The following is a 15308-nucleotide window of genomic DNA, read 5'->3' as shown; positions in this document are numbered from 1 at the left end:
TTTCTGGACTATTAAGTAATAGTTTTTGATTACTGTTATTTGTAACTTAAATAAAATGACAACTAACAAATTAGTAAAATATATAATTACGTGCGATATAGTGTGACAGTTTTACTTGGACGGCAAACGAATATAATAAAATGTCTATGACAATGTTAACTTTACTCATTATTATGGAAAGAAACAAAATGGGCAGATAAGCATATTCTACGCTGACATTTAAAAATGCTCAATTCAAAATGAACATTTCTTCCCGATGACAAACAAAAAAGTTGTATGGTCGCGAATAATACATTCGTATGGCGTCACATCAGCGGAATATTCCCTTGGCATAAATGTGTGAAGTCTGTGACACAAAAACAAATGAACGAACAGCTTTTTTTTTATCGGATGTGCAATCGGAGACCCTTGTGGTGGTTGAAGAGTGTCAGGTCGGTCGCCAGACCAGATAGTGAAAGCTCAGGGGCTTAGGATAGAAAAGGCCTATCTCCAAATTATTAAGTATAAATGTTGTCATGAAATAGTTAAAGACTTGATTACAACCAGGTTTTTAAACCCATCATGATCATGAAGACACTGATCGGAAGGTAATGTACAATACATTTCAATGGCTTTTTCAGTTTTTGCTAAATAATTATAAATATAAGCAAAATTCCACTGTATCTGGACAAATCAAAATATTGATTATATTTTTTTCATCACAGAAATAATATATGATATGATAACTAAATTTGAAAAAAGCGGTTATGTTAAATGTATTGTATACTTTCAGTAGGCAAAATTTCTGGCCCCTACCTCTTATAGACTTTGAGAAAAACTGCCTTTTAAAATAACATTGATATAGATAGGAGCGCAAATTTGTGACACGGCCTCTTAAACGCTCTGTTTACGTGAGTTGAAGTCATTCGAAAGACACGCGGAGGCACTTTTAGTAACGAGCTTACTCAATGGGGAGCGATGGGAAAGTTCAAAATTTGGTCTCGTTAAAGCATTGTATATAATTTCACGGAATGCCTAGATGTTAAAAATAGCTTAACATGTGAATTCATTAGCATTTAGTATAAAATTAATTCTTCGTAATGACTAAAGCTGTGATAATAATGTCAATAGATACAACACTATGTATGGGTTTTGTAACGCTCTTAATGTGCGATACCTATCTTGATGAAGGCAAAAATCCCCGGTATTAAACATTAAAGAACTGCTGTATAAAAAGTTAAGGTTCACTGCTGGCTAGCCATATGAATAGCATAATCCGACGCTCAATGAACATTGTGAAGAAGATTCAAAAGGCCTTTAAAAGATAGTGAAGATATCCGCGATGCATGTTTTGTAAACTCTGAGTCATGACAAGCCGAGACGTCCTTGAGTTCTGGCGAAACGATTCGCCCTCTTTTTTTTTGTGGGTGCCTTGAGATGCCTGCATGACGCGACACATCACGTTACTTAGAATACCAACTAGGAAGATAAGAGGAACATAATAAACAACTTATGTAGTGGCAAGTTATTTTTCACATGATTTTAAATAAATTCGTAATATTCATACATGTTTTTAATGTTTTTATTTTCTACTAAACAAGTGCTTTTTACTATGAACTTTTTTGACGTGACGTCTAATAAATCGATGAACGCCGGCTGCACACACGAAAAAGTGTCCCGTTACGCACATTGTTCCGTTACGCTGTGTCCCGTTACGCTCATTGTTCCGTTACGCTGTGTCCCGTTACGCTCATTGTTCCGTTACGCTGTGTTCCGTTACGCTGTCGGCGAGTGCAGTAATAATAGGTTATGTTACAATTGACTAAAAAATTATGGTGATTCATATAATTGATGGTAGATATTTGATTACAGTTTATTTATATGAAAACTTGTTCATAATTATATTTAAACTTTATAGCTGTAATACTACTGTATTATCAGACTAACTGAAACTGTTTATTATTGTTTTACGTTCGAGGTTAATACCGCTTCCCGATACTTTCGGCAGTGTTTTGTTTTGTTCCACGCATGGCGGCGCGCGCATCTCGTGCTGTGTCGTCATGACAACTGCTAAAATAAATAATCGCGCGGCGTTTGGAACAGCTTTAACGAGCCTATGCTTGATTGATATTGACATTTCATTGGCTTCATTAAAAAGGACGCTAACGTGTCGCGGCCGTGATTGGCCCTTTTCAATTAACAATTTAATTTCGGCAAGAGAGAAGAGAAAGAGTGGAAAATGACGCCATTTAGTGCGTGTGGTAGTGTATTCCCTCTGGGAATATTTCGTTCGTGGCAATGCTAATTTCGGCGTTATTGATCTGGAAATTACGTCAAAATACTGGGCAATATTAATTGACGCCCTGTAATTGAATGCAGAATAATCGCATTCAATTCACGTGAGTGACGAAGTATTTTACGAACGACATTAAGCATCTATAGTTAAGGTATGGTCTGCATCATCGCTATATATTAAAATTGACGTAAATTTTACCGTCAACGTAAACGAACTGTAATTTTATAAACTTTGGATTATTATAAAATTAGTAGAACATTGACTTTCGGCGATTAACGGCAAATTTACTCACATTAGCACAAACTATATGTACACAAGTCCAGAAGTCTTTTGGTTAGGCGTTTCATGCTCGAGCAAGCCGGAGCAAAACCCCAAAACTTTTACTCAGTGAACAATTTCAGGAACTTTATTTATTTTGTATTTTATTCAAGAGTCAGGTTATCTACGACATCCCATAGATTTTATTTAATATTTGTTTGTTTGGTTATTATTTCCATGACTCGAGGTTTCTCATTATGATTAAAACAATAAAATAAGTTTTTTTGTGTTATTTTGTTTTTAATTCTTGATGACCTCTGGCGCCCTAGTATTAAGTCCTGGAATAACGTTCTGAGTAATTAAAAATGGAAAATCTTAGTTTCATCACGTACACGTTTGTGTACATAGCTAAACGCCAGTTTTTAAAATTAATTACAAGTCATATACACGTGAACTGTTTCGTCGACTGTTTATAAAGTGAAATGAAAAGTTAATGTAGTTTTCATTGCTTATTACAACAACAATTTCGGCAATAAAGGTAAATAAATTATTCTTGCATTTTAAAATTTTGACAAGTATAATTTCAAGTACTTATTCTTTTAGTATTAAAATAAAAATGATTCAATTTTATTCTTAAAAGTATGCAATAATTTCATCAATGTTTTGTTATGACGTCACGTTAAACTATCGTCCGTAAACCGACTTTACAGACCATTTTTTTTATGTAAATCCTAGCATGTAATGAACTATAATTCATTCATTTCTAGCATGACAGAGCTGCCAACCTCAAATCACACCCATCAGTAATGGCAATTAGGTATATGAAAAAAGTACGCGTAAATCATGCACGATAAATTTTTCATTGGGCATTATAACTTATAGGCTTGCCATACGTCCCGGTTTGACCGGGACAGTCCCGGTTTGAAGCTGTTGTCCCGGTGTCCAGGCCGGTTTTGTCCGTGTCCCGGTCAGCGGTAAGTAACAACGAAAAAATTGTATTAAAAAAATGGAAACAGGTTGAACAGAACTACCAGCCAATATACGCAGCTCTTTAATCACTTCTCTGTTCAAGGGGTCAACTTTCCAAATCTTGGCAGGGTTTTAGAATAGATGTTTTGTTTGCCAGGTACATCGGCAATTATTGTAGAAAGAAAAATTTTCATTAGTGAACAACGCTTTGGGGAGACAGGGATTTTTTTTTCGACACGCAAAGTAAATTTGCATCCCTATTGCTCAGACTTTTATGAACTATTTAGAAGTAAAAAGTAAATGTTAAAAGAATTACTTTCAAGTCTGTCTGAACTGTTTGGAATGGGGAAATAACTTTTTTGTTTTGTTTTATTAACATATGAATACTAATTTAATGTAAATAATTTTAATGTAAAACATAATACAAAAAAGTTGTCCGAAAAATGTGTTTATCTTTATGGGAATTTCAAGGTTTAATTTTTAACATAATTTTTCCCAGGGGCTGTCCCAAACCCCCCCCCCCCCCCGGGTCAATCCGCTGTCCCGGTTTGGCTCGGAGAAGTTATGGCAAGCCTAATTATAACACACCCACAAGATAAAACAGGGACAATAATATGCAAAAGAAAAAGAAAAATATGAATACAATGCAAATTAATGAATAAAAAAAATCTATTTGAACAATACAATCATCTGAATATGTAAGAAATATTAATAATTTTACTGGATATTTTTAATCTTCAATTCAAAGTATTCAAAGTTAAACTTTAAAACAACTGTATTTTTATTTGCTTCTTTTATCCTGGTTGGATAAGAAATGTCATGTAAACAAACAACAAGACAAACACAAGGACTTGTAAACAATAACTGCGTTCGTTACTTTCGTTTCTTCAGGTGTAGAGAAAAAACGAAGATATAGATTTACTGCTCGTCACGGCTTTAAAATGTTCTGCATGTTTCTTTGATTCAATATGCCGTTTACAGTCATCCCTTCCACCATGTGCAATCGAAAAGTCACACGTGCATACATTACAAAACCGTGGCGTTCCAAACATTTGAAAACGACAAGCATGGCCATTCTTTTGAATATTTAAGTCGAAAGTTCTGAAGACTTGCGTGTTTTTTTTTTCTTTCCAGATACACATTATTCTGTCACACGCTTCATTTCTACAACCGGCACTGAAGAACACAACACTATCGAAAAACATAAAAAAATTTCACGTCTGTAGACACGACAAAAACCGGACAAAAACACTATGATGAAAAAAATGGCTTTCAAGAAATAAAATAACACAACACAGGTTAGCCAAAGTACCGTACAAAAATTATCGTGATGTAAGTAGCCTTCAAACGATAAGTCCGAGAATATGTACTAGCTGTATCGTACAACGGACGTAATACCATCCCATTATTATTTAAAAACACGAGAATTAATTTACTTATTTCGACAGTACATCGTACATGCGCACACTTACTAGTTCTATTATTTGAGCAACCAAGCGATGTATTGAAACTGCGTTCACGAAACACGCACAGCAGAAACGGAATTTTCTCCGTTACCATGCAACACAAAGCCTCGTTTCCGTAATAAACCAGCGATGTTCCGTAATTCCGTAATTCGGGGTTAAAATCCGTAATAATTACGGAAAATCCGTAATGGTTGGCAGCTCTGGCATGATGATGAAGGTGAGTCATTTTACCCATTCCTTAGTGGCGTGAACACAGGCAACACCGCGGTGGTGACGTGCCTATGCTTGCCGAGACAAGATGATTCTACAATGGTCCACCATTGCATTCCGCGGGAAGGGACATCACCAACACGCAATCCTGAACCCAGGTGGTGTGAAAATACCCTCGTCAGCCGGGAATCGAACCCGGGTCCCTTGGCCCACCAGACCAAGCGAGCGGACTAGCTTCGTGCATAATGCTGGTTTCAGAAAAGCGCGTCGGCGGCGACGCGAAGATTTCCAACCAATCACGTTCGACACATCTATGACGTCAGCGCGAACGAACAAAATGGCGGATGCGACAGAACTCCCGAAAATAATAAATTTTCTACTTCCGTTGCGTCGCGGGCGCGGCGTTACTGAAATGCTAGGTAGAATTTCGGCCCAATGTTAATTATAATATTCTTGTATTTTTAAGGTTTGGTTTACTAGATTTACCTGTGAAATGTGTTAACGCACAGTGAATTTTACAATTGAGTGTTAAAATTTAATTAAACAAATAACTATCTCAAACATATAAAAGAACTGTTAGCATTGATGGCTATCATATGTAACAGTAAGAAACATTTTATATTTAGTTGTTTATTTTTGGTTTTTCGCGTGGGTAAAAACCGTATTTACAAAATAACGCCTTCTTCCAACAGAACCTGACTAGTAATTTCCTAATTACAATAAAAAATGGGCATTTGTTAGGAGTTATTTCAGTGCAATTTAATACTGTCAATTCCATCACACTATAAAGGAAAATGAATTTCAATATATAATGTTAAAATCACAAAAACTTCTCAAACGATAATATGAAATTACATCACTATATGCGTGCTTATAAAATACATAAGTGTTCACTATAATTAATTATGATTTTTTTAAATATTATAATACTTTTAAGTAATAGTAAATGTTATTAATTAAAAAACATCTAAAAACATAGAACCACATTCAATTACATCCAATAAAATCTAATAAATATTAATAATTTACACAAATTAATTTTCTATGCCTTATTTGATGAAAAATCACAAATGACATGCATTTAAGAATAATGTTTTTTTTTTTACATCCTACTTCAACACTCAATCGTAGCACATCGATTTAAAAGGTCATATACTATATACAAATGCCTTAATTTAGAAGCACTTCAAATTTTTTTGCAGCAGAACAATAATTAATTCAAAACTAAATAACTACATTCAGAATAATCATACTCATACACCGCATTATATTATTTAAAACTTAAAATTAAATATGCATGAAAAGAATTATTACTAAGCAATAACATTGTTTTACAAACTATTCTGTAGTTCAAAAGTCTTTGTGCCTTTTTTCAATGCAAAATCGTTTATTACATCTTTGTAGTTCAATGACCGAGCGAGATCATGCTCTAAGGCAAGCAAGCTGAGTCCACTAATCCTTTCTTGAGACATTGTTGACTGGTGTACATTTTTTTATTTCCTTCATTTTGCTGAAGGACCTTTCGGCCCCGGCAATTGTAACCGGAATTGTGCAGAACACTCGAACAGCGATACTTTTGGAAATAAACTGTCCAATTTTAGTCCCAGCAGTTTGTTCAAAAACTGGAGTGCTTTCAACTGACTTGGACCTATATTTGAAAACTGAATTGATTTGAGATGTTTCAATTCATTATATATATATATATATATATATATATATATATATATATATATATATATATTGATGTTTATGTTCTCAGAATATTTTTTTACACAACGTCATGCAGATATTTTCAATGTCATTGTCATTCATATCCAGATAGTGCCGCAAACATTTAAACATACTGCTGCTAACTTCTCTGGCGATGGCGAATTTGTTCAGTCAGTCCACTTACAACAGAGTCAATAAGTTTGTAAAAAACATTCACTCTGAATTCCCGTTCTTTAAGTGTCTCTTTGTCATTCAATAGAGTCATTGACCCGTCTTCTTTGATTTCATCATGGAAATATTTTCTTTTCTTCGTTCTCTCCTTAAAATCAGTATCATTCGGAAGATCAGTAGCTATAGCCTCGGCTACTAGCCTGTCTTGGCTAGAAGACCCTTCCATTGATCACGAAGCTGCTTTAGTTGTTCAATCACTCTTGATATTTGCCACTCTTAAATCGAGTCACATCTCGGGCTTGTAGAACTTTGTTTCTGAGGTCAATTTCTACGAGAATTCCCAACCAAACTGTAGCCATCAATATATTTTTGAAGGACAAATGCATATCTTTACATTTATTTAGTGCCGCTTGATAAGGGACAAATGTTTAGCAAATGGTACGACACTGTCTACTCGAACAGACCAGTTTGTGTTGGAAATGCTGTGCAAGGAACAGCCGACTTCTTTCTACAGTATTTCCCATCGCTATGGGGTACGAGATAAGAAATTATAAAGTTTCTGTACCATTCCGAAAAACGTAATAACTTCTTCACAACACACAGCAGCATTCACGCCACACAAATTTAGGCGGTGTGCACCACAATTTGAAAATATGGCAAGCTTATTCAGTTCACAAATGATAGTTTGTACACCATTCTATACGCCAGGGATGTTGGCTCGTCGTATTCCTGTCCCCTGCAGTCAGCCAAAGGAATTTTATGTTTTCCAGCTCACCAATCATCAGATTTGCAATGTCTCGTCCGATTTTTTTAATGCACGACATAAAACTCAAAAATCTCTCCATTATCCTAAATGATGTATCACGATCTAACACGTCAGTTGTCTGCTCAGCATGTGCTGCCTCTGGCGTCCTATCAACTAGCAACACAAAATATTTCGATTTTTCTTTCTCTCTCTTTCTCTCTCTCTACGTTATTATTTGAAGTTCAAATATTTTTAGTGTATATTATAACTCATTTCTTTAATTTTTATTATATATATCGTGGGCTTACGAGGAAAAGGCACTAAGTCCAAAATGTATGTTTTGAGTAAAATGTATTTAAAAGTATGAACTCTTCTCAAAAATCTAATTTTGGAAACCAACCAATAAACTTAAATTATTTTAAACATGCATTTATTCAACTCCTTTTAAAATGTTGTTGGAACTTACTAACTCAATCTTAAGTACACAGGAACTGACTTACTAACTGTAACTGTCTCTGTTTGGCTCACTTAAATGCTACTAAATAATAACTTAACACGATATTGCACACATTATTCTTCCTCGTAATACTCATTTTTAAGTTCAGCAAAATCGGACCATTCTAATACAGTAAAAAGACACACAGAAAGTAAAAATGACAACTGTCACACTATTGAAAAATGTGTCACTTGATAGGTGTGTTCTTCTCAAATTTTGCACTCACTGCATTCTTAGCATTATTGTACATGTTAGCATAGTCTAGCTATTTTACTACACTTTAAAGACACAAACTAAAAGTGTAACAAAGTGTGGCTTTTTATTACAATTCATAGATACAGGAATAACAAAAATGTTACAAAGGCTGGCTCTTTTATAACAATTTAAAGCCACAGGAACAATGACAACTGTCGCACTGATTGAAAAATGTGTCACTTGACAGTTACTTCACAAAACGTTGCAAATTACTGTATTAATTGGTATTGTGGTAATACACATTTTTACGTTTAACAAAATCTGGCTATTTAACTTCTATTTAAAGACGTAGGATCTGAAAATGACAACTGTCACACTGATTGATAAATGTGTAACTTGATAGTCTCACAAAACATTGCACAAACTTCCCTTTTTAGCAGTTATTGTAATACAAATTTGGAATTTAACAAAGTCTGGCTAAATTACTAAAATTTAAAGACACTGGAACTAACAATTTCAACTGTCCCTTAATTAAAGTACGACAATCACACTCGAGGCTAACTCGGCAAGTTTATGCACACACTCTGTCTTCCTAGTATAATCACTGTCATTTATAAAGATGAGTTTCTTCATCAGCTTCTTAGTGATCATCTTCTGAATCATCACTTCCACTATCTTCAACAGCAGGTCCTGGAAGTATGTCAGTTATAGTGTCAGATGTTGGTAAATTATTGTACCAACCATGTAGTTCTTCGGGAATAATACCAGATCGGCAGAGTTTTTGGAGATCGTTCTTCTTTGCAACACTGATTGGCAATGGGTTGGAGTATGCTTTTAACAACTGCTTTGGACATGCAGCCCGCCCTTTTCCAAGAACCCTGATTGCTTGATATTCACCAGAATGTTCGTACTTGTACTGTAAAACCCAAGGAGCTTCTTTAGAGTACTTGAAGCACTTTACTTGGAGCCATTTAACAGTAGCACCAGTAACATCTTTTGTTGTGTTTTTCATCAGCAACTGAGTCAGCTGTTGAATGTTGTAGAAATCAGAATATTTTAATTCCTTTACGATGTATGGCTCATTTCTCTTATTCCGAAGTCGTTTTGATCGAGCGATTCTGAATATTACCAACCAGTCCTGCATACTGTACACTGGGACGTATTTCTTAGCCTTTTCAATGGCACTGTGCATTGAATCTACTTCCATGTACGTGTGTCCACTCTCCAAGAACTTGTGTTCAATTTCTTGAAGATGCGTAGTTTGTACATCATACAAAAGGAGTGCTGCAACATGTTTGTTCCTATTTTGGCCTCCACAAGTGTCCGAAAACAATGAGACCTCAGTTACCTGTTCCGGAAGGCCTGTCAAATAATCGAACAAACAAGTACCAATTTCTGTACTGCCCCTTTTGCCATTGATTTCTGTCCATGCAAAACAGTATGCCGAATTTGTGTTCGTGCTACACTCATAAACTGTGAAATTATAGGCACAGAGTTTTCTACTATAGTACAGTAGGCTGACATCTGAAGATGGAATTTGGAGCACTGACTGCAAATCAAATGTGGCTGACACAAAGCTTGGATCTGTTGTTGCTCTTTCTTTATCAATGGACTTGGCCGTATTGCATTCTTCTTTCCGTTTCTGATGTGCACAGTATTGTTCTTGAAGTCTTAACTTTTCTTCATGTGTGGCATTATCATATTTTGCACACAAACTGCACCGGTCCTTTTTCGGCTTATAAAATGACATGTTGTACTCATTACCGAAAATTCTCCTGTATGTTATTTGAGAAGCAGGCATTTTCCCTTCGTTCTTGCATTTATCTGTGTATAAATGGTACATTTGTGCAATGCTAAGTTTGCTATCTAGGTATAAACGTTTTGTGGATTTCCTTGAATAATGTGATTCTACAACAGGAAAACTCTCAATATGGCATTTAACATCTTCTATTACTTCTGGTATTGTCTTGTTTGCTGGTGGATGTTTTCCTCGCAAATCCTCACCTGAAAAACTGCCACACATGCTTTTGTGCTTAAATGCAGTCAGAATGACCTTGTTGCTAATGCATAGGGTTTTCAGGAAAAAAGCTTGGCAAACTCTAATTCTTTCTCCTTCTTGTTCAAAGAAATACTTTTTGGCATCTGTACGATGTGTGCCACTGTCCTGGCGGAGTCTCCTCCTCTCTGGTGTACTGCTCGTAACACAGTGAAGAATGAAGTCTTTTTGTCTTCGATAATCATCTAGCTTCCAGTAAGTCGAACAGATCTCCTTTTGTTTTTCTTCAGAAAACGTTTGAGCACATTTAAATCTACACATTAAACAGTTTACAGTTTTAGGAACTTTAGCAGCACGTTGCAAATGTTTTATTTTATGAGGCAAACCACCCTTACGTTTTTCCTTTTCTACATTGCGCTTCCATTTGCTAGGGTTCCTTTTTCTCCACCTGCTTCCACTGCTAACATCTGCTCGAGCTGCGCATCTCTTCGGTGTTTTGTCATCTAAAACAAAGCAGAAGGGATTGATGGAATCAAAATTACTTTTAATTTTAATGTATATTACAATAATTTTCATGCACCTTATGTATTGACATTATAGAGTTACCTTCTGACATGTCAGAGTCAGGCTTGTAATCAGGATCCACATCTGAAAAATCACTTCCGAGAACATCATGACGTAAAGTGTTTGAAACAGCTTCTTGTTCGCTGGTAATTGATGAACTTTCTGGGGAATTTATTTGTGTGCTGCATCCTGGAACATAATTGTTGCAGTAAATTATATTCCAGTAGCCCGAAAACTATTCATTTGCAACACACATTGTCAATGTTGCAATTCAGTACGTAAGAATAGTTTTAATGAATTGAAAATGGAAACTATCAATAAAATATTTTATCTACTTTTAATTCAGTGGTTTACTGGCTAAACAGGTAAACTCCAAAGCCATTGGTCTATTTACAAACATTTTTAATACATTGCGTGTTTACATGGGAATTCAATTGAGACTGTATCCAACACGATGCCAAATTTTGATGGATCAGTTAGATTTGATTTCCCATTTACATGAGCTAATTCAAAACAATAATCTCTTTCTAATTGTTTTGAAAATGGTAAAAATGGCAACTGTTTTACAGTTGCCACTAAGCTTTTTACTACACTATAACCTGAAATCATTAAACTTAATGTTAATTCCACAAATTAATGTTATTAAAAGAATTGCTTACCTGCTACTTCATTAGCTTGCTGCAAAGCTAACTCCACAATAATTCTTCCTCTATTCATTCTAGTAACGCATTATTGTTCATCACCCATGTAAATTAACCTGACCTACATTAAACACTGTTGATCACTGCTTACTAGATCCCTATTGATCTATGTGATCGATTATTGACATAGTATCGATTATTGACTTAATGCATTCTGCTTATACAATTCATTGTAGATTTGATGAAAGTATACAGACAAAAAGCATTAAGTGCACTTAGTGCTTTTTCTCTGACAATACGAGTCTACATCGGACTTAGTGATTTTATGTTTTTACATTGTTGAGGTGTTGTTATGAGATATGACTTAGTGCTTTTTCCCTGTACATAAAACACATACTTTTGGACTTATTACTATGAAAATATAATTTTCTGCATTTTTGGACTTAGTGCCTTTTCCTTGTAAGCCCACGATATGATGTGCTATATGATCTCGAAGAAATAAACACATATTCATATTGTTACGAATGTGAGCAAGGCCACGACATGCGCAGGTGCAGAGCTGGCTGGCGGTTACCGTAACATGAGATGTGCCGTGCGCACCTGGGTTGCCGCTTTCTCTCCCTCCAGCCCTCCACTCCCCCCGCGCGGCACTGTTAGTTTGACATCCGAAACCTGCCAGCTGCGGAGTTACGCGAGCCGCCGACACGTGTTTTCGAGAGATTTCTGCCGTCGGGACGGCTCGCGATGACGCGACTGGCCCCGGCCGCTCTCGTGAGTTCTGGAATTGCGCCGGGGCCTATATATATGCCCGAGGACGTCAGGGCAGGGAGTCAGTTCGGAGTGTTCAGTCGGGAGTTCTACCGCGGCGGAGTTTCCGCGCGATAGTGCCGCGGGTGCGGCAGAGTGGCGAAGTCTTTAGACGAAGGTTCCAGGGCAGGGAGGGAGTGAGTGAGTTCAGTGGAATGGGGAGTTTTCCCGCGGCGGAGTTTCCGGGCGATAGAGTCGCGGGCGCGGCGGAGTCCCGAGCGAAGTTGCGAGCGAGGAGTCGAGCGGATCCTCGGCGAAGGGGAAGTGCGTCGGCGGCGGCAGAGTGTGGCGACGGAGTCCCGCGGCGGAGACACACGAGGGGTGCTGCGGCGAGAGTTGCGCCAGAGGTGCGGCCCAGCGAGGTGTGTGGAACGAGTGACTGGGGAATAGAGACCTTTCTTTAAGTGTAATTAATTATTTGCCATTTTAGAAGATTTTTGTAAGTGACATAAGTAGTGGCAATAAATAAAACTGTGTAGTGTAATAAAATCTTTAATTGGGCTATCCTTTACGAACCCGCGGTAAAATCGCAACAATATATATTTAATTAATGTTTCGTAGCCTTGAAATGTAATCTCATTGGTTGCCATTTGTTACGTTTCCGTGGTGTGGAAGCAGCAGACGTAATAGTGAAATGTCCCGAGAGATCTGTCTCCGTTTACGTGATCCGTCTCTTTTTACGTGATCCGTCTCCGTTTACGTGATCCGCCTCCGTTTCCGTGCCATTGTATAACGGGCTTTAGACTACGTGATCGTCAAACTAATAAACCTTTACAAGATATATTTTCTTAAAAATTTAATCCTAGTCAGATGGCAAAGTCCATGCGTCAGACATGTTTGCCAGCCAGGTCTGCCGATGGGATGGCGACACGTCACTCGGGACAACATTCCAGGTCTATGTGTCAGAAATGTTGCCAGGAAGTGTCGGTGGAATGGGGACACGTCACTCAAGACAAAATTCCTGCGCCGAGAGAACACAAATGAATGCGGGAGTCAGAGAGAGAGAGAGAAGCAGCATTACCTTTCCTACTGTCAGAAGATTGGATCACTAACGAGCTTCACTCTGCGTCCCGAAGGCTGCTGAAGACAGATGCGTCGGCGTCTGGGTTGGAGGCTATACTTTCGGCCGATGTAGTTTCTGGGTTGCAGGGCAGACGGGCCTCGGCAGTGGCTGACGACGCGACGGCGGGAATGTGGAGAAAACGAGGCGATCCTGAGGCCGGAGTGTTTCTTATGCGGTTGAACCGGAGTGGCTGCCGGCTTCTACTAGGTGATTCTTCTAGATCAATTGTCCGGTTTCTACTAAGTGATTCTTCTTGATCAATTGTTCTACATGTTCGATTTTGATGAAATCTTGAGAGACCTGCGCTGTGCACTCTTAAAGGTGTCGTATCCGTAACTATTTTGCTTCCATAATTTCACATTATTTTTAAGAAATTCATATTATAACTAACGTTAACTGTTTATGAAGTGTTTTATAAATTTAATACGTATTTACTTAATAGTTTTTAGAAACTTAAAGGCATTTTTTTATGTCAACCATAGCCTGAACTAAGAGAGTTTAATCATATCTTATAGAGTTTTAAATTAATCTGTTGTATGTAACATGTATTACTTAACTTTTTTATTCATCATACAAAACTTGTATAAAACACTTAGTTGATGCTAGGGTTGTCATAATAAAACTGGGCTTTAAGTTTCTAAAAACCATTAAATAATTACTTATTAAGTTTATAATTTTTTTATAAACAATGATGGTTGTAATAAGAATTTATTTAAAATAATGAGCGAAAACACGAAATTATGGAAGCAAAGTAATTTAGGTACTAGCCCCTAAAGGAAAGTGGTCTAAAAATATTTATCGGCTAAGAAATGCTGCTAAAATTTAAGCCGTCGCGGCAGAAACGCACTGTGAGACAAAGACCTACCCTTCTATATTGTGTGATAACTAACAGTGTGGCGAGTGTCACTAAACCACGTTTTAAAATTAAATATTCGCAGGTATGAAATGGTGTTGGCCGGGTAAAAGCCCTCTCTGTCTCTGCTTTACCCTGAAAGTGCTCCCTCTCGAATTACCACAAAAACTAGAATCCAGCAAGAGAACATGAACAAGCCGTATTTATTGTTGCTCTTAAATGTATGCAGTTAGTCACTTTTTTGTGTTGTGTATAATTTTTTTAAATCATTATTACACTAACCCCCCCCCCTCCCCCCAACACACACACACGAATAGTCCAGCTCCCAGTTCGGACTGCTCAGTCCGAACTGACAGTTTGGATTGGACTGAAGCATTCACCACACACGATCGTTCTTAAATGGTTCGCTGTAGCCGTTGGATGTGTCGTCTAATCGAAGAACGTGGAAGGAACTTGGGATGTTGCAGTTGCAATTGCACTTCTAGTTAGAAAAAGCGAAAACAAAAAAAAAATAGCAAATCAACCAAAGAGTATATATATATATATATATAAAAAATATGGCTGCTGCGACACTCAGCTGAGGACTGCGATCAACTGATATTTTGGGACTCACAGTTCGGATTGACGAGACGCTGTTCCCACAGACGAAGCAGTTCGAGCCCACAGTCAGATTTCATGGAAAGCCATCAGTTCGTCACTGCATAAGTTCCGACTTACCTGGTAAGTCCTAACTATCGCGCGTGTGTGTGGGGTGGGGGGAGTGGTAAGGGGGGGGGGGGGGAGCGCCTGTGGGTTTCTAGCTCAGTGACTTCTGCACTGTCGGCTTAAAAAAGGAAGTGGTAAGTGTCAGGGGGAGGGGGAGGGGGAGGGGGGAGGGAAGCGAGCCAAG

General features: G+C 37.4%; 2 protein-coding genes across 3 annotated transcripts in view; both read right to left on the bottom strand.

Moving 5' to 3' along the window:
• The window catches only part of LOC134532707 (uncharacterized), a 150273-nt gene that overhangs the window by 42167 nt on the left and 92798 nt on the right, over window positions 1-15308 (bottom strand). The gene's annotated exons all lie outside the window — the stretch shown is intronic.
• LOC134532706 (uncharacterized) lies at window positions 8001-12249 on the bottom strand. The gene is made up of 2 exons (XM_063369467.1): window positions 11098-12249; window positions 8001-10994 (listed from the first exon to the last, which is right to left on the bottom strand). The coding sequence occupies exons 1-2, from the start codon at window positions 11105-11107 to the stop codon at window positions 9136-9138; spliced, it is 1869 nt and encodes a 622-aa protein (XP_063225537.1). The 5' UTR covers window positions 11108-12249; the 3' UTR covers window positions 8001-9135.

Source organism: Bacillus rossius, chromosome 6 (assembly GCF_032445375.1).
Source record: "Bacillus rossius redtenbacheri isolate Brsri chromosome 6, Brsri_v3, whole genome shotgun sequence".
Taxonomy (NCBI): Eukaryota; Metazoa; Arthropoda; class Insecta; order Phasmatodea; family Bacillidae; genus Bacillus; species Bacillus rossius.
Note: the sequence above shows the minus strand (reverse complement) of the source record. Positions and strands in the feature narration are given on the sequence as shown.